Source organism: Lissotriton vulgaris, chromosome 3_1 (genome assembly GCF_964263255.1).
Source record: "Lissotriton vulgaris chromosome 3_1, aLisVul1.2, whole genome shotgun sequence".
NCBI classification, from domain to species: Eukaryota; Metazoa; Chordata; class Amphibia; order Caudata; family Salamandridae; genus Lissotriton; species Lissotriton vulgaris.
The window spans coordinates 2131510679-2131536768 of record NC_141689.1 but is presented as its reverse complement, the minus strand read 5'-3'; the positions used below and the strand labels follow the sequence as shown (position 1 = coordinate 2131536768).

Below are 26090 nucleotides of genomic sequence, written 5' to 3'. Positions count from 1 at the left end.
GCAGGCAGTAATCCCATGGACCACTGCCTACTCTTAAAAAATAAAAAGAAAACTTCATTTACCATTTTGAAATGCAGCCCGTTGTCCGTTAAGGAAAATGGGCTGCTTAAAAAAAAAGAATGTACCTTAGCTACCTGATACATGTAAACACGTTTATAAGGATCACTCACATCAAGCATTGAGCAACAGCTTTTTGAGAAACTGAATATATATATATATATATATATATATATATATATATATATATATATATATATATATATATATATTCAGTTTCACCTTTGCCAAAGCTTAGGATGCACATCCGTGGGGATTGCACTACCGCGGACGACAGCGGGCCGATGGGTGCTCCTTACTGGGGGGCCGATTCCGGTCCATCAGTTCGGCAATGAACATTGTTACAACGCAGAATGCCGTACATGGGGAGCCCACTAATGGCTATATTTTGTGATATTTCAATTGGATTTGGCAGCATTGAGTTTTATCATGAACTGTGGTGCTTATTGAAAGACTTCTGTACCCACAATGCAATTCAGACATTACGTGATCATTCACGTGTTGCCGCACCTGAGGGCAATAAATGGTACTTGTAAAATATATCAGAAGTCTCTTGCCAGTTAATGTGCTGTCATCCATGCTTGTGATCAAGGACGTATTATCGTCTGAAACGCGTAAGGCTAAGATATTTTACCTGTGTATTTGCAGACTGCGATGTTGCCTTTATCGATGGAGATTGACTGATGGAAATGTGTAAGCTTTGGCAAAGGTGAAACTGTATATATATATATATATATATATATATATATATATATATATATATATATATATATATATGTGGATATATATATGTGGGGCACATATAATATAATGTTTCTGGGGTCCCGCGCATGGGCGGGAATATTCTAATGCTTATGACTATTGATGAGGATCCCCTGGAAGAGAATCGATTTTTCTGCATTAGTAACAAATTGCAATCTTTCACCAGGGCAATTACTTATGAGGCTTATTCTATGTGCTCCTTTTAAACATTATTTAAAACCCGACTACACATACCTTCCCCCCCCCCAACTGACAAGGTGTGCCAGCTATTATACACAGCAGGAATGTGGAGGAAACATTTGATAGCTTTACCAAGCCGACAGATCCCTCCAATCACTTTCGAACTGCATGGGAGACAGAACTAGCCAGAATTTTTTACTATGCTCACTCCCAGACGCTAACCTTCTCCATAAGCTATGGGCCTGCCCCTTGTTGCAGACCTACTGGTCTCAAATATTACAAGTGCTCAGTACTGCAAATGGCCTCCCCATGCCGGATTCCCTTGATGGGGTGCGCCTGAAATGGTCCCCCTGTCCTAAGCTGGAAAGGCCAGCACAGCAGTTCCTGTACTCTTAGCAAAACATGCCATTGCTTTTCATTGGAGACTACCTACGGCCCCCTCCGTGCCAGCATGGGTTAGGGTGGTGGCCTCTTGGGGCCAGGCCGAAAGTACATTCCTTCATAGTGTATGATGTAGATGGCAGTAGTGGGAGGGAATGTTGGGTATCATGTTTTTGGTTTTGGTTTAGAATTTGTTACAGGTACAACTTTCGGAAAATACAACTGTACATCACGGCTATGATATTTTGCAAGTTGTATAAAAATCAGGAAATGTGAATTGTGGGACAAGTTGATATAACTGTAATATGTGCTTATTCTTGTAACATGTGTATGATATTGTACCTCAATAAAAAATAGTTTAAAATTTTTTAGCTGAGGCACTACCTACATCACTAGGCTTGCCTTTTCAAAGATATATCCGAATTTAGACAACTAGAAAAGGCTAACAAATTCCTTCTCCCAACACCTAAGCCAAATGTGATGGAAGGAAAAGAACCTCCCTCAGAAGCAGCAGGGCCAGGGGCTCCTACCAATATGCAAACTCCAATCATGGCCCTAATGAAGCTGATCCCCTGGATGTCCTCTTAGTATTTAAGAGAGAACACAAAGTAGAGCCAAAGGATGTAAACTGGGCAGGGTAGGCTGGAAACACCAGCATAAAGATCAGAAACCTAGAGACATATCAGTGCAATTTGACTACTTTTCAGAAAAAGCAAATAAGACATTTTGTTTCAAGGACATCTCAGCTTCTCTACAGCACAGCAAATCATTTAGATTCTTACCACAAACTTTAGGAAATCAGGTTTATGAAGATATTTCCCTTTGGCATTACATATGAATCCAAGAACAATGTGCATCTCTTTACATAATAGGAAAAAGTCACTGTGCTTCTAAAAAGAACTTTGCAAGACATAGAAGATAAAGAGAGTAAAGAAGAGGAGGAGTTCAACGCAGCATTGACAACTATGAGCGTTGCAGACACATGGATCAAGACTGGAGCTCAGGGGAGGAGCGAAACAAGACGAAAAGGAACTCTGACATCTCAAAAAGCTGTTGCTCAATGCTTGATGTGAGTGATCCTTATAAACGTGTTTACATGTATCAGGTAGCTAAGGTACATTCTTTTTTTTTAAGCAGCCCATTTTCCTTAACGGACAATGGGCTGCATTTCAAAATGGTAAATGAAGTTTTCTTTTTATTTTTTAAGAGTAGGCAGTGGTCCATGGGATTACTGCCTGCTCTTAAAATAGGTTTAACCCAACATTTACAAAGGTGTAAATGGGTCACCACCAACTCTGAGAGGGCGGCAAAATGAAAATGTTTTGCGACTGCATGTCGGTCGCAAAACATTCACACATACCACTGCAAGTCGCTATTAGGAAGGGACACCATAAAACTGCAAGCCAGATTTGTGATTCAGTGAAAGGTTACCAAATCGCAAATTGGGCAATTGTAGATAAAAAAGGCTTTTTTGCCGTCATAAAAGGCCTGACTCTATTACTCAGGGTGTTACCGACCTCAAAAATAATTCGTACACCTGGACCTTACTTCAGTATTGTCTTTTCTGGTAGAGACTATCTCACCCCAGATTCTTGACCTTCTGAATTTCCCCAGGCACCAGACTGGATCCGTAAACTTTTGTAGCAATCCCCTAGCATGTGGCTCTACATTGGATTAGTCCCGCCCGGAGGGGACATCAATACACCACCTCCGGGCGCTGACGTCAATCTCATTCTGACCTCTGTCTGTGCCGATAGATGCAGAGCCATTGAAATCAGAATGTGGCAGGGTGCAGGCTTCCAGATTGGAATCCTATTAATGGACTGTATGAGACCATTCTACAGAAAGAGGACAAGAGTGGGTTGATGAGAAATCTGCAGCTTTATATAGTGTCTCTACTAGAAAAGGCATTACCAAAGGTAAGTGACTTGGGGCCATATGTAGGTAGCCCAATTGCAATCGCAAATGCAGAAATTTGCAGAATTTCTGCATTTGCGATCGCAATTTGGGCAGTGTGCTATGTAGCACACAAACACCCATACGCAAAATAAGGAATTGCAAAATTTGTGATTCCTTATTTTGCAAATGCATTTAAGGAATCCCAAATTGCGATTCCTTAAATGCAATGTAGGTAGCACCCAAGTTGTGTGAATTTATGCTTAAGGAATCGCAAATTACCAACTTCAGGTTGGTGGTAATTTGCGATTTCTGTGAAAAATGCACATTTCGGAAAGTGCCCTTAGCGCATGTATGTGCGCCACATGTGCACACATGTTAATTTCAGGGGGTGCAAAAGGGTGTTGTAGAATTCACCAAAGGAATGACCAAGACTCAGGATGGTGAATAACAACGGAAGGTTTATTCCAAGATACAAACTCCTGTGACTTCAGCCACAGCCTCGCAATCAGCCTCTTCAGCTGGTGTCTCCGGCGCTCGCCTTGGAACGCTGGTCGCGGTGACATTCTAAGTGATGTCACCGCGAGCAGCACCATTACACGCGGAGACGCCGGGGGTGGAAAGAAAGAGGGAGATACCACACATCCCCCTTCCCTGTAAATTGAAAACATTAAATACAACATGTGCAGAAAGAAAACGTGGGGTGACTAAAGGAACGAGTATGGGGGAGTGGAGCACACAGAAACCCAGACCCAGAGAGGGTGCAAGTTTACATTAGGCAGGGTAGCAAAGGTTATATCATTACATATTGATCAAAATGCCTGGGGGGTCTGGTCATTCTCCTTTTGGGCCTGTGGCCAGGGTGAGGGGCACTTGACGGCGTCAAGGTGGTGGAACTAGGGTCCAGTCTAGAGTCACCCTCTCCCCCCCCCCGTGCACTTTCAGGAACTTCCGCTGGAGGGTGGTATTTTACAACTCTCCCCAGGTTCCATATTTTCCCCTCCTGAGTTTTGACAGCGTTCCTAAATAGTTTAGTGATTTTGGTAGGACTGCTGTACCCTGACCAGTTTGCCCTCCCTGTGGGAGCTCTGATTTTAATGTCGTCTCCTACTTTGAATTCGACCTCCCATGTGGCTTTGCGCTGGTCGTATCCTTCCTTCCTCACTTTCATGGCTTGTTCATGCTTCTTCAGGCTATCCTTTTCTTTGGTTCGGTCTGACCACCCCTTGTGCCATTCCATCCACCCTGGGGTAAGCTTAGTGTTGGGTATCCTGGCGCGGAGTAGTTTGAACGGGGTGACGCCAGTCGTTTGATGCGGCGTGAACCTGTATGCTTCTATGCGCCTCCACACCTCTTCTTTCCAGCTTATGCCACTGGCTTTGGCCAACTGGATGCTCTCCTTGAGGGTTTTGTTGAAACGTTCGACCATGCCATTGGTTTCGGGGTGGTATAACGCGCAACGCTTGTGTCTGATGCCCCTTTCTTCTAGGAAGTCTTCCATCTCCTTCGAGCATAGTTGTACACCGTTGTCAGTGAGGATGTTGCTGGGGAGCCCCTCTCGGATGAACACCTCCTGTAAAAATCCGATGACAGTCTTGGTCGTGACTTCATTGACGAATTTTATCTCCGGCCACCGAGAATACAAATCTACGAGCACCAAAATGTAGGGCGTCCGCAGTTCACCAGACATGGGGCCCACGATGTCTAATGCCAACTCATTCCATGGTCCTGATGGGAGCGGCCTACACACCATGGGTGGCGTCTGTTGCTTCAGGACCTTGTCGCTATTGTTGCATGGAACGCACTCCCTGATTCTCCTTTCGGTGACCAGGTCCATGTTCGGCCACCAATAACTCTCCCTGAGTCTTTGCTTGGTTTTAGTGATACCCAGATGCCCTTCGTGGGCTATCTCGACCAGGTTGTCTCTCACAGTCGCCGGTGGTACAAGCCTCGTTCCCCTGAACAGGCATCTGTCAACTATGGTCAACTCGTCCTTAATAGCCTGGTAAGGCCGTAGGTCTTCATCTCGTTTGTCGCCGTGTTTCCATCCATCTCTCCCTCTTCTGCAAATTTCCTCCAGTATCTTGTCCTCATCCAGTGCCTTTCTCCATGTTTCTTCTCCCAACGCCTTCTGGATGGTGCAGACATTCTCCACCATGAATCCTTCTTCTTCCTCATCTGTTTTTTCTTGCATTACCCTCGCTTCTTCTTCTCTGACGAGTCTGGATAAACAGTCAGCTGCAAGGTTTTGCGTTCCTGGGACGTACTCAACATTGAACGTGTACTCCTGGAGGCTGACCACCCAACGCCTTATCCTGCTGGAGATGGCATCCAAACCTTTTTTGTTGAATACTTCTACCAACGGCTTGTGGTCGGTTCGGAGGGTGAACTGTGTACCCCACAGGAAGTCTCTGAATTTTCCTACTGCCCATGATACCGCTAATGCCTCTTTTTCGATAACTGAGTAGTTGTTCTCAGACTTCTGGAGCGACCTTGAGGCAAAAGCTATGGTTTCTTCTACTTCCTCGCCTTTTTGGGTGAGGACAGCTCCCAGCCCCTTTGCGCTTGCATCTGTGGTGAGGATCGTTGCCCGGTTGGGCACATATGACTTCAAACTGGGGGCTTCGGCGAGTGCTCTCCTTACATCCTCGAACTCTCTCTGGCACTCCTGGCTCCATTTGAATTTGTTATCTTTTTTCAACAGTAGCCTGATGGCGTAAGTCCTGCCTGCCAGGTTCCTTATAAACTTTACATAGAACTCCAACATCCCCATGAATGATTTAATCTCGTCCTTGCTTTTGGGGGGTGACAGATTCACAACTGTGTTTTGCAGTTCGGCCTTGGGACGTATGCCCTCCGTCGTCACCTTGTGACCCAGGAAATCCAACTCTGCACAGCTAAATACACATTTGTTCTTCTTTACGGTAAGGCCTTGGGACGAAAACCTCTTCAACACACATCTCAGTCTCTCATCATGCTCTGCGTGGTTCTTTGCGAAAACAAGCACGTCATCCTGGTAACACATGACGCCTGGGATGCCTTTTAGGATGTTGCCCATGATTCTTTGGAACACGGCGGCTGCCGAGACTAACCCAAAAGGCATCCTTTTGAACTTGTAAGCACCCATAGGTGTCACAAAAGCTGTGAGTTCCTGAGACTCCTCGTGCAGTTTTATCTGGAAATAGGCCGAGGTGAGATCGAGGGTGGAAAACACCTTGGCACCCTCTAGCATGCATGCTCATCATTTGGGTGATGTTCGGTAAGGGGTATCGGTCCACCACGACCTCCTTATTTAGTGCCCTTAAATCAATGCAGAGCCGGACTGACCCATCCTTCTTCTTCGCTGCCACGATGGGTGCCAACCATTCAGTCGCTTCCACAGGTTCGATGACTCCAGCCTTGCACAGTTTTTCCAATTCGGATTTGACCTCCTCCTGAATGGCTATGGGGAGCTTTCTTACTTTAGCCACAACGGGCTTGGCGTTCACCTTCAATCTTATTTTGTGACAGTAGTTCTTCAAGCATCCAAGCCCATCCCTAAACACCTCTTTAAATTCTTTAGTGATGTCAGTCTTACATTCTTGTATCTCCTGTATTAAAATCTGGGGATTGCTGTTGGGATTGAGATACACACCCAAACCTTTCTGAGCTCGCCACCCCAAAATGTTGTCTCCTACAGTGGATACATATACTTTAGACACAGTAGTCCTATTCCTGTACTCAATTTTACTCAGAAAGTATCCTTTCATGGAGATGGGGCGCCCCGCATACCCTCCTGGCCTCAGGTCTAGCCTCTTCAAGATTATCTTTCCCTTAGACACACGTGAGAACTCCTTGGCATTGATAATTGTTATTCTAGAACAGGAGTCAAACAATGCTTCTAGGTCAACCTCCCCTACTTTTATGGTGTCTTTAGGACTACTGACTTGATCTTCATCAACTTGTGCTGTAATTTCCATACACGTGGGGTTTCTGGGACCAGGCGCCTTCAACTCTTGTACTTGCACTACAATCTCGTCGCACACCACATTCGTTCTGTCTCTACTCTGTCTACTGGCCCCCTGCCCACTCTTGCAATATTGCTTGAAATGGCCTTTCTTACCACATTTGTTACATGTGAATCTGAGGGCGGGACACTCTTTGTCGTTGGATAGGTGCCCTTGCTTGCCACACCTGTAACAGGTACCTTTGAATGATCCTCCTGGCCTGCCTTCCTTCTGTTCTCTGCCAACTACCTTCTGACCTTTAACTACGGACACAGTCTCGCATTCGGACACTTCACTGACATTGGTCTTGTCATCATTCTTCTTCTCCCCTGCATCTTGCTTAATCTCCTTGACGCACTGCAACATGTGCTCTACCTGCTTGGCTATGATGAGGACCTCTCTCAACGGCGGGTCATCTTTAAGCCATAGCTCTTCACGCACCCGCTCCATCCTGCAAGTCAAGACAAACTGGTCCCTAATTCTCTCCTCACTCGCTCCACCAACTTGCAAGTGGCGGCTAATTTTCTCAACTCAGACACAAAATCTTCTATAGACTCTCCTTCCTTCTGTGCTCTCTTCCCAAAGTGGTACCTCTCCATGATTGTGCTTGTCTTGGGAAGGTAGTATAAATCTAACTTCTTAAGGCTCACTTCAAACTCGTTCAGACCTCTCGCCTCCTGTGTCCCTAAATCTGGGAGATGATCCAGGACCTCCTCTCCCTCTGCGCCTAGATAGTATGCTAATAATGCAACCTCTCTCTCTAAGCCCAGGTTTGGCCCACAAACAGTGGCGTAATTCAAGAACACTTTTTCCATTTCTTCCACTGAATGTTGGGATCCCAAGGGGTGGTCAAGAAAAATGGTGGAGGGGTCACGCTCTGCATGCTGGGTGCTAAGTCTTCCCCTGTTGACCCCCAAGAGAACTACGCACACATTAGATACAATGACGCTTGAAAAATGGTAAGTTAGCATACACCATAAAAAGTATACATTCTATACTTCAAGTTCCCCCAGTGACATTAAACAGGAGCATACGGAGAGAAGAATGCTTGCACAATCCTTAATAAAAAAAAATGAGGGTGTGGGGTGCAGAAGCCTTAACCATAGAGTGGTGCTGGTTATACTGTTACGTTTCTCTGATGCACACCACTATGCTACACCCATCTTCCAGTGTAGCCTGACTTCATCCACGCAGTGATGGAGATACAAAAACAAGGCCAGAACCCTTCAGTGCATCAAGCTGAGCTCTATTCAGCACGAAACCCATGCACAATCAAAGTTGTCCCCCTGCTTGTGCTCTCAAATCGTGCCACCACACGAAGTTGCTCTTCCTAATGTTTTTTCACTTCCCACGCCGCGCTGTCGCTTGAACACACAGTTATTCAGGAATGTGGCTTCGAATTTCTGCAAGAAAAACTCTGTCCCGCTGCGCTCCTAGGCTCCTTCCTCCTCCCACGTCGCGCTCCTAGACGCCTCCTGGTGTTCCACTCACGATCTTTGCAGCCGCCTAAACGCTCCTTGCTTCCTCGCAGCGCTGATATGTTCACTTCTAGCAGCAGCCCAAAGCACTTCGCTTCGACGTCAAATGCGGTAGGGATATCAGCCTCCAACCCCGCTAATCTCTCCTCCCGCGCTGCCCTGTGCGTGCTTTCTCATAACTAGGCGCAAGGTGTCATGCGCCACAATGACAAGGGTCTCTGAGTAGGGTGGTTTCACACAGGATAGTCAGGCTTCACACGCCCCTGAGGCGTCAACACACAACGCTGCCCAGTTGCTGTTAGAAAGACGCGCGGTGAAAGTCTCAGATGAAAAGCTGATGACTATGCGCCTGGCTCTCGCCTTCAGTCTCTGCTCCGGTGGCGCTATAATTGGCCGCTAGCAGGCTCCGACAAGAACAGGAAGTCTACCTCACCTTGTCAGCTGCCGATGGCGTGGCTCGCCACACAAGACGTAGGCGGAAGGTCTGGGGTCAGCGCGCAGGGTTACATGCAGGCGTACCTCACATCCAGGGCGTCAGTCAGACGAGGACTTTACACGTTCTTCCCCGGGGGACCTTCAATCCTTCGAGTGTTCGACAAACACATTCCTTTCTTGAGCTGCTTCTTGCTCCGGTCAGCTCTTCGCGTTGCAGTCAGTTTCACAGTAACGCGATACCTTTCCCAGTCATCTGGCTGGGTTTACTCGAGTCAGCTGTTCTTCATTTTTTCCTTCAGACGGCTGTGCTCTTTCACTTTCCCTGGGCGTGTTGAGGTCACAAGAGGCTTTCACCCTCGTCGCCAGTGTAGAATTCACCAAAGGAATGACCAAGACTCAGGATGGTGAATAACAACGGAAGGTTTATTCCAAGATACAAACTCCTGTGACTTCAGCCACAGCCTCGCAATCAGCCTCTTCAGCTGGTGTCTCCGGCGCTCGCCTTGGAACGCTGGTCGCGGTGACATTCTAAGTGATGTCACAGCGAGCAGCACCATTACACGCGGAGACGCCGGGGGTGGAAAGAAAGAGGGAGATACCACAGGTGTCTTATTGACACGCTTGAAACCTTGAAATTGCATTCTCAATTTGCGATTCTATAATTGAGAATCGCAAATTGAGAATGTCTTCCCATTCATTCCTATGGGGCTTCTAGCCCATAGGAATGAATGGGAAGGTATTTCTTATTTGCGAATCTCAATTTGCGATTCGCAAATAAGGAATAGGTGATATTCACAAAATATTTTGCTAATCCTACCTACACTGCGTTTTGCGATTCTCTAATTGCGATTCCCTAAAAATCGCAATAGGAGAATCGCAAAACATTTATTACCTACATATGGCCCTTGTTCTTTTGATATAGGCTTCTACCCGCAGATTCCTCACCTTGTGAATGGATACTAAAGCAGTACCTCGCCAGGTGGTTGGTATGTGGAATCCCTCAGACCAGAATATTCTGCAGGACCAATTGAGCGAGGTGTCCATCCAGCTGGACATGGATATCCAGGCATTAGCAATTTGTGAATGTGTGGACGGAAACCCATGTACTGCTTGGCATATGTCCTGAACTAACACACTGCGCACCAGCGCCATAGCAGCAGCCAAAGAACTCACAAATCCACACCGCCCTGCTTACCACGTTTGCCACATGCTCGTTGTGTTGTCCATGAATACCTGCACCTGTTACCTTTTGATGGTCAGGAGGAACGCTGTCAGTACAAAGCGATTTGGTTGCAACTCCAGCAAGTTGATAAGTAGGCCAGCCTCCCCTGGCTCCTCTCCCAGATGACTTACCCAACACAGCAACAATCCATCCGTGTTGGACTTAGCCCTTTCTGCAGGGTCATCCCTAAACTTTTTGCCTTCACTCCTCCTATTTTTGCTGAATTCATTTGTGTTGGCCTTAGCACTCTGCACACTTTCCCACTGCTAGTCAGTGCGAATGTCTGACATAATATCGACAGACAGAATATCGAACTACAAAAATATCGGAACAAAAATATCGACATCAAAAATCTCGGAATCCTATCTTCATAAAGGTAAGTACAAAAATATCGAGAAAAAAAATATCGTAGTACAAAATTATCGGAATTAAAAATATCGTTTTTTTAAATGTATTAATAATAATGTAAAAATAATTTTAAAATACATATACTTTTACAAATATTAAATAAAAATGTTAAAACAAAATTAAAACTAATACATATACATTTAAAATAAATAAAACACTTAATTATTTAATGTAATTTTATTTTTTTTAATGTTATTTAATTGATTTAATGTAATATTTTTTTGTTTTTACCCTGTACGCCTGTACCCCAAATACCCAAAACTGACCCTGAACCCTAAAAATATCCCTGTACCCGAAAAACCCAAAACTGACCCTGAACCCTAAAAATACCCCTTTACCCAAAAACTGAAAACTGACCCTGAACCCTAAAAATACCCCTTTACCCAAAAACTGAAAACTGACCCTGAACCCTAAAAATACCCCTTTACCCAAAAACTGAAAACTGACTCTGAACCCTAAAAATACCCCTTTACCCAAGAACTGAAAACTGACCCTTATCCCTAAAAATACCCCTTTACCCAAAAACTGAAAACTGACCCTGAACCCTAAAAATACCCCTTTACCCAAAAAGTGAAAACTGACCCTGAACCCTAAAAATACCCCTTTACCCAAGAACTGAAAACTGACCCTGAACCCTAAACATACCCCTTTACCCAAAAACTGAAAACTGACCCAGAACCCTAAAAATACCCCTTTACCCAAGAACTGAAAACTGACCCTGAACCCTAAAAATACCCCTTTACCCAAAAACTGAAAACTGACCCTGAACCCTAAAAATACTCCTTTTACCCAAAATTAATTAATATTATTTAATTACCAATTAATTATTAATTAACAATAACAATAAAGTAAATATATTAGCACATTAGCTGTAATTAATTTAAATTAATAATTAATATTATTTTTCCCAATTAATTAATTAAGAATAAAAAAATATATATATAAAAAAATTACTATAATTAATGTAATTAACTAATTAATATTAATTAATTACCAACTAATTAATTAAACATATGTACAAAATTATATTAATTAATTAACTAATTAATATAAATTAATTACCATTTAATTATTAATTTAAATATGTACAAACATATATTAATTAATTAATTATTAAATTACTTCCCACCCTATTCCCCTATAAACCCATAACCCGCTACAGAACATATTTATCAAATAATCAATTAATTAAAATTAATTAAAAATTAATTCTCAATTAATTAATTAATAATTCCTACTAATTAATAATTAATTTAGCATAATTAAATTACTTCCCACCCTATTCCCCTATAAACCCACAACCCGCTACAGTAGTAAAAGACAATATTTAATTAAATTACATTAAAAATAAATAATAAAACATAATAAATACAATATCATATACACTAAATTTATTTAAAAATTGATATTAGTAACATCGAAGTTATTTATTTCGATATTATTGACATCGATATTTACAACTTCGATATTACTGATATCATACTAATATCGATATTTAGACTGTCGATATTACTTACCTTCGATATTTTGTCCCATCGATATTTAAACTTCGATATTTTTGTATATCGATATTTAAAAATCGATATTTTGTCTGTGTACCAGTCAGTGCTAAAGTGCATGTGCTCTCTCAACATGCTAGATTGGCTTATACCCAAATGGCATATTTCATTTCCTTGTAAGTCCCTATTAAAGTGGCATTACCTGTGTCGAGAGCCTCTAAATTAAATGCAACTAGTGGGTCTCCAGCACTGGTTGTGCCTCCCACTTAAGAAGCCTGGTAAACATGTCTCAGCCTGCTATTGCAGAGGCTGTGTGTGTAGCTTTTAACTGCCATTTCGACCTGAAAAAAAAACTTTTGCTATGCATAAACATTCCTTTTTAATACCTATAAGACCCCCTTAGGATAGGCTCTGAAAAGCAGGAAATATACTTTTAGGTTTTATATGTCCCGGTAGTGCAAAACTCTCAGGTCCTGGACCCTTGGTGTGGCTCACAGGCTCTTGAAACCAAGCTTTTAGGCTCTTTACGATCGCCAACGTGCCTGTTCGCTCAGAACCCGACCACTCACACCAAAATTCAGCACAAGCCACTGCCAGCCTATCTCTGCGTACAGCAAGAATTGATCGCCTGCGGAAGACCCCCGTCGCAAAGCCTCCAGCCCGCCCAGCCACAATGCCCGGCCTGCTCTTTGCACCACGCCGACCCCTGCCCGCAATGCTCTCCTTGCTTCCTGCAACACTCTCTAATGTGGAATGGTCTCTTGGCAAAAAAGTGAGTAGATAAAACTTCCGCTGGACTACCCTGAGACTGTATCCTACCCAAGCCCCATCGCACTCAGCCAGAACGTTTGACTTTGACCCAGTCCAGCGCAAGCAGATAGTCGCGGTCGGAGCTTTGGGCTGTTAGGAGCTATTTAACAGTTTAATCTTAGCCCTATATTCTAACCTGGTGTGGGATCTTTTAGTGTGGTGTTTTCACTTTTTTATTGTTTGAAGTGTTTCACAAATACCTTACCCATTGCCTCTAATTTAAGCCTGACTGCTCTGTGCCAAGCTACCAGAAGGTTAAGCAGAGGGTAATTTGACGTTTGCTTGTGCCTTACCCTGACAAGGATTGTGGTTGCTGCTGGACCACAGATCACACCCCAGTCAACCAGCACTCGAATTTTTAACAATACTTCACAACCATTAGCTCTGGGTGGGGCAGGGATCTGCCGCCAGTCCAACTGCAGTTCTGTAGCCACCTCTGCAGGTCTTTTGCAGTCTCCTTCAACACCTGGATTGAGTCTGAGACGTTGCTTGGTGGAGAGCCGACGGAGACTTCATGGTGTGGTCCACTAGCAGGATGCGGAAGGACAAGAGGCCCAGAAGCCTCAGAGCCACTCTCACTGAGAGCCAAGCCAGAGAGTGAAACATTTGGATCATAGTGCAAACATCCTGGACTCTTTGAGGCGAACAGATAGCTTGGAAGAGCACTGTATCTAGGATACCGCCAATTAAGGGGGGTCGGGCATTGTGAAGGTGTCAGCGTGACTTTGGTACTTTGATTGAGAAACCCAACAATGTCAATAGTCCAGCCTCATTGGGAGGTGGCTTGTGACTGTTTGGTGCAAACCCGCCTTCAATAGCCACTTATCAATGTATTGGAAGACTGGTATTCCAAACCTCCAAAGATGGGCTGGACCACCACTATCACCTCTGTGAACAACCGAGGTGCACTGATAAGCCAAAAGGTGAGCACAGAGAACTGAAAGTGCTCATGGCCTACCTAAAACCGCAGGTAACAAGACTACAGGATTGGAATGTGCAAGTATGTGTCCTCCTGGATCTACGGCAGACAAGTCTTGGGCCAGATTGAGTATTTTAACCCTGTGCTTTCAGAGAAAGCAGTTCAGACGGTGAATAGCAACCAGCCCGATCTCTCCTCGTTACTGCTCCCTTAGCCAAGAGATCCCGAACTTCTCCACAAAGTATGGACAACTGGTTCTCCAAGAGGTGTTGTGGCATGGGTGGTATATCTAAGTGATAGGAAAGGATGGGCAAGAAGTATTGTGTTCCACAATCTGGGGCACCCATTGGTCTGAGGTGGTGTTTTGCCATCCAGGAAGGTCAAAGGTGTCATCCTCCTACCAGGTAATAGTGTGCCACAAAAACATTTAAAGTGGTTTGGTAGTGGCTGTTGGCGGAGAAATTGGGATATGAGGTAGTGCAATGCCCCTTGGGGCCTTAAAGTTATCTGACAGCTCCCAGCCTCGACCTTGAAAGGGCTGGGAGGCCTGTTGCAGCTGTGGCCCGAATTGGCATTGCCTCTGCAGGTATCTCCTACTGAACTCTTGAAACGGGCGCTGCCATTAGAGGAAATGCTGAAGAGACTGTGCTAGACCCAAAGGGCTAATGGTGGCATTACTCTATAATTTTCTCCAGAGCCAAGTTAGCCTTAACTTTGAAAAGTTTTGAGCTATCAAAGGGCATGTCCATGAGCAACTGTTGCATGTCTGTTGAAAAGCCTGTGGAACGAATTCAGGCTTGGCAGCCAAGTACCACACTGGTTCCAATTGCAATGTCCAGACAGTCTGTTATGTCCAGGCCAGAACAGATGGTGTATTTTGCAGAATCTTGACAGGCAAGGGCGGGCATGGCAGGGTTTTGTTATCTTCTTCCGGAACAGTTGGCAAGATTTCCACCACTCGATCCCACAAGGTGCCTAGGGAGGTATGAGGTGTTGACAAATCGCAAGGCAAGGTAATACTGGAAAATACGTGCCTACAGTTTTTTCTGTCCTCTTAGATTCCCTATTGGGTGGATGGTAGGGAACAAACTGAAGTCCAGGCAACTGGACGATCACCAAGCTCTCCGGAGTGGGCTGCTGGAGCAGAAAGTCAGGATCCCCAAGAGAAACCCACAAGTATATCAATAAGAGCCTCATTAAAAGGAAGCAGAGGTTCTTGAGTAGTGGCTGCGGGATAAGGACTTCAGTAAGTACATTGGTATTGACTTCCTACATGGGTAATGTTAAGTCGAGGACTGCTGCTGCTCTCCTGATGACAATGACGAAGGAGGTGGATTGTTCAGTAACCACAGGGTTTGGAGAAAATTAGCCCAATGTTAAGGGAGATGGTCAACCCTCTAGTAATGTTATAGGTCCTCAAAAATCTTGCCTTCATCACAAAATCTCTCTTCACACATTAGAGAAGCTGAATACCAACTATTCTGGCGGACCCACCGTAATAGGAAGTTCTTTCATATTTCTTATTCTGGACTAAAGCACGGATCCAGGGTAATATTAAAAAATACCCAAGGATTAACCCTGGGAGTATTCACTTACTATGGTATGGTGAAAACGCCGATGAAGAATACCTTCCAGCTACAGTGATCAATGCAAATAAGTACTCAAGAATGTTACTGTAGGGCAACTTTTCCCATTTGAGCACCATTCGTGATATAATGTACTATACAGGAAGGTAAGCTTGGATGTTGCTCATTTTCCGCTCTTATCCAGCAGTATAAAACTCACAATATGGTCTGCATCAATGGAATAATTTGTTCCTAGATTGCCCAACATCCACTGTTCCAACTATTTGTTTACCGTTGCAAGCAAACAAACTTTAAACTACCCACTCGAGCATTGCATTTAGCATGTTATGGCCTGCATGGTTGTAGTGGGAGGTACGAATTGTAAAACGAACCATAACTTGTGAATTTTAATGTTTTTTTGGTTTTAATTTGTAATCACATCTGTACTTTACCTGTGGTTTTTAAAGTGAATTTCAGATTTCTTTTTAAAAACATATGTTAAAGTAATAACCAAAGCTATATTTTTATCTTGCCTGTTTTTTACAGAGAATGTATATATATATATATATATATAACTATGTCTACATCTCTCGCGCTCTCTCTAGAGATATATATAAAACCTTATGGTGATCGCCAGCATGTAGTTACAGTTACGGGTAGGACCTAGCTTCCATAGGAAAAAAGTTTGTTGACTTACTTATAAAACGTCAAGCGGGCAGAGAAAAAGGGGGGTCCCAAAAGGTGTTTCCTTCATGTTAATTTCCAAAGGAAACTTTAGACATGGCTACAGCCCGAACTGCTGAAAGGAATTACACCAAATTTGGCAAAAACTGTAGCTTTTGGTTCAGAAAGCACTGTATTTGTTAAATGGTGTAAATCCGTTCAGTAGTTGCTGAGAAATTTAAATATTTCTCAGATATGCAAATATAGCCATGAAGGAAGCGCAAATCCTCCTGAGCTTGTGTCTGCAATCTGATTGGCTGCTAACTGTTCCAACCACTACTGGGTAGGGGATGAAATCCACTTTACTCATGAGGGGCATTGGGGGCCAAGAATCCCTTCTGGTAGCTCCTGTAAGTCCTACGCAGTAGAATTCCTAAGCGCAGGTTGGAGGTCCAGCCCAGTTTGTCCACCACTCTGCAATGCGACTTCTAGTTAAAAAAACGTAGAAATTCACAGAAAAAAACAGAGGTTTCAGGGACGTTATAGTTAGAATGTAGCATTTTAAAAAACCTGGAAATTCACTGAAAAAACACGGGTTAAAGGAACATGCACTGAACTACTTTCTGAATAATAATTTAATTTGTGCTATGAATTGGTGAGACTTTAGCAGTTTATTTACTTTGGAAATAATGTCCATGGCCATTTTTGAATGAGGTTTATCATTGATGCGAATTTTATAGACTAGACCTCTGGGAAGCCACCTTTTGAGGAACTGCATTCTTGTAGCCTTCATTCTAAGAAAATGTAGTGGATAGACATTTCAATAATGACAATGATAAACTATCATAACAAGATAATTTTTTTAAAAACTACACATGAGAAAATAAATTTACTCAAAGGACAAAGTAACTAACTATCATTAGCTAAAACATAAAAAGTTTGGATCGAAAAATATCAGCATGTACCTTGTGTTTTCTTCTTGTTCACTTGCCTGTCGGCTTTGTGTCTTTTCTGAAGTAAACAAAAAGGATGCTTCAGTTAACATGTAAAAAATGTGACAATTTGTTATTTTCATGCTCTAAATAATATAGCGCGAACTGAAAAAATGCAACTTGCTCATCAGATCAACAAGTTAGGACCACATATACTTATATTAATAAAAACACAAGTAAGGGTTTTTAAGCCATTGAAAATATATGACGAACAGTAAAAAGAAATATAATTGATAACCTACAACACAATTTGAGAAGTGTTAATAAAAACAAATTACCACAATAAAACTGCGGTGCATGCAAAACCTGTAATTCCCACTTAACAAAGTATCAAAACACTGTATACATACTAGAGCAGGGGTCTCCAAGCTGTAGCTCTGAAGCTACTGGTATCTCACCAGCACCCTCAAAGTATCTCTCAGAGGTGAAGCCAAACCAAGCCGATCTCAGAGATTCTGTGTGTATTAAAGTAGGCAGCACTACTCGTTTTATTACCTGTGAGACAGCCAACCCAATGGCAGTGCCTCTTGATAACACTCAAACACACACTGTGTTGGCCTATCAATCAATCAATCAGGGATTTATAGTGCGCACTGGGAGTGGGGGATTTGGGCCGCTCCGGTCATTAGAAAAGCCTGCTCTTGAGGCTCTTCCTGAATGCTTGCAGTGTGGGGCTTCATCTGATGCTGAGGGGGAGTTTGTTCCAGGTCTTGGCGGCAATGTAGGAGAAGGATCTGCCTCCTGTTCTGGCTCAGTGGCTGCGGGGGATTTCGGCCAAGGACTGGTCAGTGGAGCGGAGGTTTCTTTTGGGGGCGTAGAAGGAGATTCTTTAATTGAGGTATTGGGGTCCGGTGTTGTGGAGGGCTTTGTAGGTGTGTGTGTGAGCAGCTTGAAGGTCACTATTTAGGTGCTGGGGGATGTGGTCTTGTCGTGGGATGCGGAGGACGAGTCTGGCTGCGGCGTTCTGGACGGTCTGGAGTTTTTGGAGTAGAGATTTATTGATTCGGGCTTAGAGGGTGTTCCCATAGTCCAGCCTGCTGGCGATGAATGCGTGGGTGACTGTCTTCCTGGATTTGGGGGGAGGGATCCATTTGAAGTTCTTGCAGAGGGTGTTGAAGCATGTGGAGGCTACGGCGTTGGCCTATTTTTCCGCCACTTTAAATCTACCTAAGTAGTAGATTGGGCATGTTATATGCCCTGCTCTATCAGTCGCACTGTGTGCGACAGCAAAGAATAGTAGCAGCAGTAACCAGGGCTGACTCACCAAAGTGTGTGACTGCAAGAACTAGAGTGAAAATGTGTTAGTTGTGAGCATGATCAACCAAAGAGCTGAAGAGGAGGATGCATCCAGGGCAGAGAAAATGAGAAGCCTCACATTCAATTTTGTGTGGGTGTGTGACATTGTGTCCTTCCCTAATAAACAGTATTGATTCCTTAAAGCTACTCCTAGTGTCAAGGACTGCCAAATATGTATGCTGGTCGCCACCATAAGAATAATATCTCTGACCCAATTGAGCCCGTTCATGGTATAATTGTACCATAGCAATAAAATGTTCCTCCTTGCCTATTTTGTGCATACAGGTTTAGTTATTACATATCTGCTGCCATCACTGACATATAAAGAGCATGACTGGCCTGCTTTTAGCCCTTCCTGACAGAGTAGCAACCACTTCTTCCATTATAATGGCCATAACTAATATATGTTGGACATACAGCTGTGGCACAGTGGTAGCCCTTGTTTAATGATTAGCATTATTAGCATATTAGAGGCATTCATAGTGGTATGGTGAGCAAGCATGGCCTATGATTCCAATACCTGGGTATTTGAAGCAGAATTTGTCCATGAGAGGCATTTTTACATGGCGGTACTCAATGAAAAAGAAAAGCTGATGTTTAGCGACTGTGTATTTTCTAACAAGGAAAACTGATTTGAAATTTAAAGGAAAAAAAAAGTTTTTTCTGAAAGGGTTTTGTTCTGGAAAACGGAGTTTGATTGCTCAAAGTGGAAAGTGATTTTGATAGAAAAATATGTGTATTTTCAAAAACTACTATACTAATTAAGACAAAATATTGCAATTATAAAACAAATTTAAAGTTGTTCGCTGAATGATAATTCAATTTGAGTTCGGAAGACTTATTGCTGTGGTAATACCGTTTGTGGCACACAGTATGTGATGATATGAACTTTACTTGATTACAAGCATTTAATATTGATAAACGTTTCCTTAGCATTCTGCTGATAACTTCACCTGGAATGTTTGGGTGGTTACTACTGATAATCGTGCTTCGGGTGATCACAGTGTAATGTTAATACATATCATCAGCATTTTACAGTGATAAAATATGCTAGTAGCTCGGCAGGACTTTCCTTGAGCAGAATTAGCTCTCACTACAGAAAAGGTTGGAGACCCCTGTACTTGGGAATGTAAGTAAAAGGGATGAAAAGACACAGGCTTCCTTAGAAACAGTCTACTTAGGCCGTTATGAGCAAAGTGCTTTATACTCTTCGGGAGATAAAATTATTTGTCTAACAATATAGTTTAAAAAAAGTGCTGTGCAAGAGGGGAAAAAAATAATTTTTTCAAAAAAATGTACACGCACACTAAACACTGAAATTTACGACGGAATACATACATGGATAGGCACACAAGAAAGACTAAGCACGGCCTTGCCTCTGATTGGTGAAACGGGAGGTGTCAGCAAACAGATTGGGAACCAGTGATGAATTCCATGTTGGAGCAGAGTGACGTCACTGAGGTTCAGGAACTAACTAAACCGGACTGCTTATTGTGCACAACCTCACAACATATGCCCACTGCCTGAGAAGGTAAACTTCTCCCTTCCAGAAAACAGCGGTACTATAGCAATCATACACATAACGGGCCACAGTGACTGTGCGAAAACCTTCAGCGTGACACACTGAATCAATTTCAATCCTCATGAGCTCTAAAAGTAGTGCCAAAGCTGCAGGTAGGGTACTCTGCCGCGCTTGGGCCTAGCTCCAAGTAGTTCTTTTACGACTTGCTATTTCAACGTAAGGTTACATTCTGAGAACTGAATTTAGATTTTATGGTTGCAAGTATAGGCTCAAGAAACCCAAGAGGAAAAAAAAGTGTTGCTGGCTAAAAGCCAAGGCCACACTGATGGTGTCACAGATTACATTAGGCCACTTGACAGTTGTACTTCTGGAAAGTCCGCTTCTCCCCCTCCTTGCCTGGTGAGAACGAAACTGGTCGCAAAACAAGAAACGTCTGAATTAATTAAACACAGCGTATAATAATAATCCTGAGATTGTACTTTTACCTTCCTATTGCTTTTCTTGATGTGCCTGATGTAACTGACAGATTGTGCTATTGTTCATTAACAGGATATTTCATTTCTGAAATTCAATATTTTTTCATGCAGGCTATTGCCACCCTGCACTATATAAAGACATATTATCATCACCTACAATATTGAGGGGCCCACGTGATCTGCTATAATAATGTACATTCTTCATCTCTATGAGGCATGAGGCAAAATGCATGACTGGCCGGAAACCATATAGTCCAGATTACTTATCTGTAACCTTCAATTCTTCCTTCCTCCCTCCAGTACTTAATTGAGATTAGGCCCGCCGATATATCACATCACTCTCTTACAAAGCTCTTTCCCATAGCTATGAAACCTAGACAGTAAATGCTAAACTTTACAGCCCCTCCCCCAACCACTTCCTGAAATTATGAAGCCATTCAATCAGAACACTGAGGAAGATCTCTACAAACAGAGGGTCATTGTACTGGGACGAGGAAGGAAGAATTAGGGTAATGATTACCGAGAAGTAATCTGGACATTACTTCCTCTTTACTCTTCCCACTCCTTACATAGTTGAGGATGTGCTCAAGCAATTAATCACAATATGAATTACCAACTATAAAAAACAGTGGCAATACAAACTTTATTACAACACTACAAAAAGATAATGACTGAAATATTTAAAGATAGACTTGAAAAAGTATAACATAGTAGGTTTAGAAATTACAGCGCCTAAACACAATTTTTTCTGTGCTGAATGCATGATACAATATGAAATAAATGTGGAAGGAAGAGTCCATGTCATGCAGATACTCCCATGGTAGAGCAAACTGAACTGATAGCAGAAATTCTCTGCCTGACTATCTTGATATGTTAAGGAGATTACAGTTTTATCTCATAGATTTAAAGTAGCTTGGGACAATTTAAAATCTCTTAGTCTTACCAAAACTGAGTAACACACTGTCTGACTGACTATATTCTGTAGACCGGAGTAAGTAAATCTCTAATGGCCCTTACCACAGCTACAATATAAAGCATTGCCTCGGATTCCGAAGAAGCCTCGGATTGTGAAGAAGCATAAAGGCATTAATCTGGAATAACTACTTCCTGTTTCCTAAGGAGGGCCAAAATAATGTTAGGAACAAATCCTGGCCTCAATCTCAAAGAGAACCAGTGCTTACAAATCAGCCAAATTGGATCACAACAAAGAAAATATTTCAACTCTACAACTGTTCTTGGTGTGGTGAAAGCAATGAAAAGTAAAATTTTTGTAACTTTCTCCAAAGATTAAAAGATCTTTAAAACGGTTAAAACTAAGAAAAGTTCCATGGCTAGATAAAGACTCCTTATTCTTGATTTTAATAACTCGAAGCCTTTAAACATCTTTGAGACAAGACTTCCACCCTTGAAAAGATGCCTCACTGAACCGTAAAAACTCTAATCACTGACCACTGTAGTCTTAAAGTGGAAACGGACAGTTTATTTTCAAACCCACAGTGCAAAAATTCCAGAATATTCTCAGGCAGACAAGTGACTGCAGAAAATATATTTGCATTAGCCGATCAGTCAAAAGAAGCCTAATGACGGCATTAACAGGTAGATTCATCAACACAAATTGCGATCGCAATAGCTGCGAAAGAGCTATTACGACCGTAATTCCATGATCCGCAATTCATGTAAAGAAAACTAACCAAATTGCGAAATCGCAAAATTTATTTTGCGACTTCGCAAATAAAAACGCAGAATCAAGGTGGAACCCTCTTTGCGAATCTGTAATTGCGATTTCCCAATGATTCTGCGATTTCATTTGCGAATTCGCAAAATAATCGCAAATGAAATGCATGAAAAATCGCAATTAGCGAAATAGCTGAAAATCGCTATTTGCGAGGCGCAATTTAAGGAGCACCCAAACCAGGTGGTAACCATAAAGTTAAAAAAAATAATAATAATTTTAAATGTCCTAACTAGCTACAGGTGCGGGCTGAACAAACACACTTAAGGAAACACAGTAGGAGCATGAGGACATTCACAATGCCAGGACTCTACATGGTGGTAAGGCTGCGAAGGCTCCAGGCTGCAGCAAGGAACAGACGCCGGATCCAGGAGCAAATGTTCCGCCAGCGGATCACACTCCTGGGCCAGACTGAGGCGGAAATCTACTCAAGGTACAGGCTGAATTAGGCAATGATTACCAAGCTCATCCGGGACCTTGACCCCCTGATGCAGCACCCAACGAGGAGGACCAATGCCGTGCCCACCTATATCCAGGTCTTGTGCTGCCTGCACCTCCTGGCCTCCGGAAGCTTCCAGGGGATAGTTGCTGTTGCAGGGGGGATGTCCCAGAGCAAACTGTCCCGCTGCCTAAGGAGTTTCCTGGAGGCCATGCTGACCCGGCTACACCATTACTAACATTCCCAACAGGACTTGAATCAAACCAAGATACAATTTTACAACATAATGCAATTCCCCCATGTAATTTGATGCATTGACTGTACCCACATCCACATCTGCCCACCCGCTGAGACAGAATACATGTACCGGAACCGCAAGTCATACCACTCACTAAACATCCAGATGTTCTGCAACGCAGACTATCATCATCGACATAGGGTATACACCCGTTACAACGCAACTTTTACTCCGCACTACCATTACAACGCCGGTATTACACCGCATGACATTACAACGCATTGCGCTGGGGGGCGTTCTAGGATAAGAGGTAAGTTTAATTTACTATCCAACACCTTCCCTAGGGTCCACGGGGACTGGAGTTAGAATAGTAAATTATACTTACCACTATCCAGCACCTCAAAGCGCTATGCGTTGTAATGGTATGCGGTGTAAAAACCGCGTTGTAATGGTATGCGGAGTAAAAGTATGCGTTGTAACGACATACATCCTCGACATAGTGGCACAATACCCGGGGAGTACGCATGATTCGTTCATATTCTGGCACAGCGGCATGCACACACGCCTGGCATGGGGAGACTTTGGCGAAGGACACCTTCTAGGTAAGTACACATGCCAATAAACAGTACATCGAGACCATGTAGCTTCACTTAACAGGCACTCACCCTCTGCTCCTATCATTCAGGTGACAGCGCCTACGGCCTCCATGAGTACCTCCTCACCCCACACCTCAACCCTGCCACACCACAGCAAAGGCGTTACAGTGCTGCACACATTCACACTAGAAATTGCATTGAGGGGACATTTGGGCTTTTAATGAGCAGATTCTGCATCCTACACAAGACTGGTGGGGCCCTCAAATACCAGCCTGAGGTCTTCTGCCGCATCGTGGCCACGTGTGCAATACTCCACAATATTGCTACCAAGCTGAGGATACCTGTGGAGATATTTGGCAGTGAGTCGGAAGGGGACAACGCCCACCTGCACATGTGCATCATGCACGCGGGGAGAACCCTGCTGAAGGACACAGGCGCCGCAACCATATCACAATGAACTGTTTCTAGCGCACCCATTCCCCTCACACCACACTGCACTCATGCATGACGAATGAAATAATGACATGAGTCGGATTAACTTGTGACTAAAAATTCTTATTGTTATTTTCACAATAATGTTTATTTCAATTTTTCTCAAATCACATGAGAACTGTATTCTCTCATACAGCCCCATGTTAGAGAAGAGGCGTGCTTGTGTAATCAGCATGGCCCTGCTGGTACATGGCCGGACGCACCCAGTAACCTTTCAACGTCCTCCACAACACTATTGGACCGTGATGCTGCAGTGGGCCTGGTGCTGCAGTGGCGTTCAGTTACCAGCAGCAAGGACAGGCTGCTGTGACTGGAAGTGCCCTTACTGGCATCATCCTCCACACTTCCTTGGCCATGGCCAGACGCCTGCAGACTCTGCACAGCTGTGGTGACTTGCTCAAGGGCCCTGGCGACGTCCTGGCAGCATTGCACCATCTGAATCTGCATGGCAAGAGAGCGGCGCGAAAGTTGGGAGGTGGCATTTCCTATGAGAGGGTTAGATCTCGTGTATGCTGACAGGCGTGTCAGCAGCTGGCGGTGGCGGCGGCGGGTGATATCCTGCTGGGACACCAGGATCTGGCTTTTCTCACGGACAGCTGCGGTCATGACCTGCATGCTTTCTGTGAGCTGGCCCACATTTTGCGCAGTCTTATTCAGCTGCAGGTGGATGGCTGCCAAGTGCCGTGCCTGCTTCAGGTGTACTGCAAGCATCCGGCGTTCTATGGCCAGCCCAGTATCCCCGACATGTACCCCCCTGCCAGTGCGTGTTGAGAAGTCGCGCTGCTGCCTCATCAGTCCGCTGGACTGGGACCGCACAGTGGCTGTGCGCCGTGTCTGCCTCCTGGGTGCTGGTGGTGTGGCCTGTACCACTGCCATGGATGTCACATGGGGTGGTTGCTGGGCACCTGTGGGCGCAGGGGTGTCCCTGTCCATATGGGGAGGTGGTTGTATTGCTCCTGCTGGCTGTGATGGTCCGGGTCGGGGTGCAGGATGGCCCTCTCCCTCGGTGTCCTCAGGGTTCTTCTCTATGTGTACCCTCGCTGTCGGTGCTGGGTTGTTCAGACACACCTGTGATGTAAATGGGTGCATGATTAATGATATGTATCTTGCACATGGGATATTGCTACATGCATGCAGGCTTGCATTCCCTAACTGGCTTTAGGAATAACTTTCACGTGACTGTGTGTGGCTATCAGGGAATTGTGGTCACACTAAAAGTCCCACAATGCAATAGGGCATTTCAAGTGTGCATGGCTTGCATTACTGGGGTTGTCAAATCGCTAGCTCTGGACTCATGGGCATTGTTATGGGACGGGGTCGCAGTCGCATGGCACTTACCTTGGGATTTTTGAGTGGGTCGGAAGAAGTCCAGCCGGGTGACCCCCACGCAGGCTGCAGGATTGAGGGTGTCCTCCACAAGGTCTTCCAGTGGAGTGTTGGGTGCAACAGTGTGGTCTCCTCCTTTGGTGGCAATTCCCTCCCCCAGCCTCTCAGCGATGCGTTCTTTGGCACGCCCTCTGAGGTCGTACCACCTCTTTTTTAGATCATAGATGGAGCGCAGGGTCACTCTGACTGAGTTCACCTTTGTGCGGATGTACAGCCAAATGCGCCTCTTGTCCCCCTCAGGCACTCTCTGGGACTCCTTTCTAAACAGGCGATCATGGTCCTTTCAGACTCCCTCAATGAGGTACTCCAGTTCCTGCTCTGAGAATTGTATTTTCCTCTTTCTGCCTGGTGCACAGCTCCCTACTGCTTCCTGGGACATTTTCAGTTGTTATTTGTGTCCTGGTGTGGTGCTGCAGGTAGTCTGTTGTGGAGCTCTGGGCGGTGCTGCTTCCACTCTCAGGCTCTGTGTTCTGAATGAGGGAGGGAACTGCCTACTTCCTGGTTGTGATATCATCATTGTGCTCGAAATGTGACTTTCCATTTTTGCGGTTTCGCAAATAGCGAGATCGCAATTTGCGATTTCGGTAGTTGCGAGTTCGCAATTTTTACATGGAAAACGGGTGATTCTGCAAATTTTATGCGATTTAGCGAAAATCGCAA

At 44.1% G+C, this 26090-nt stretch overlaps 1 protein-coding gene across 1 annotated transcript in view; it reads right to left on the bottom strand.

The window, feature by feature from the left end:
• ATP8A1 (ATPase phospholipid transporting 8A1) overlaps positions 1-26090 on the bottom strand; it is a 780070-nt gene that overhangs the window by 543612 nt on the left and 210368 nt on the right. Inside the window, exon 5 of the mRNA XM_086963885.1 lies at positions 17227-17272. Coding sequence (XP_086820011.1) covers positions 17227-17272 — 46 coding nt within the window. The remainder of the gene's footprint in view (positions 1-17226; positions 17273-26090) is intronic.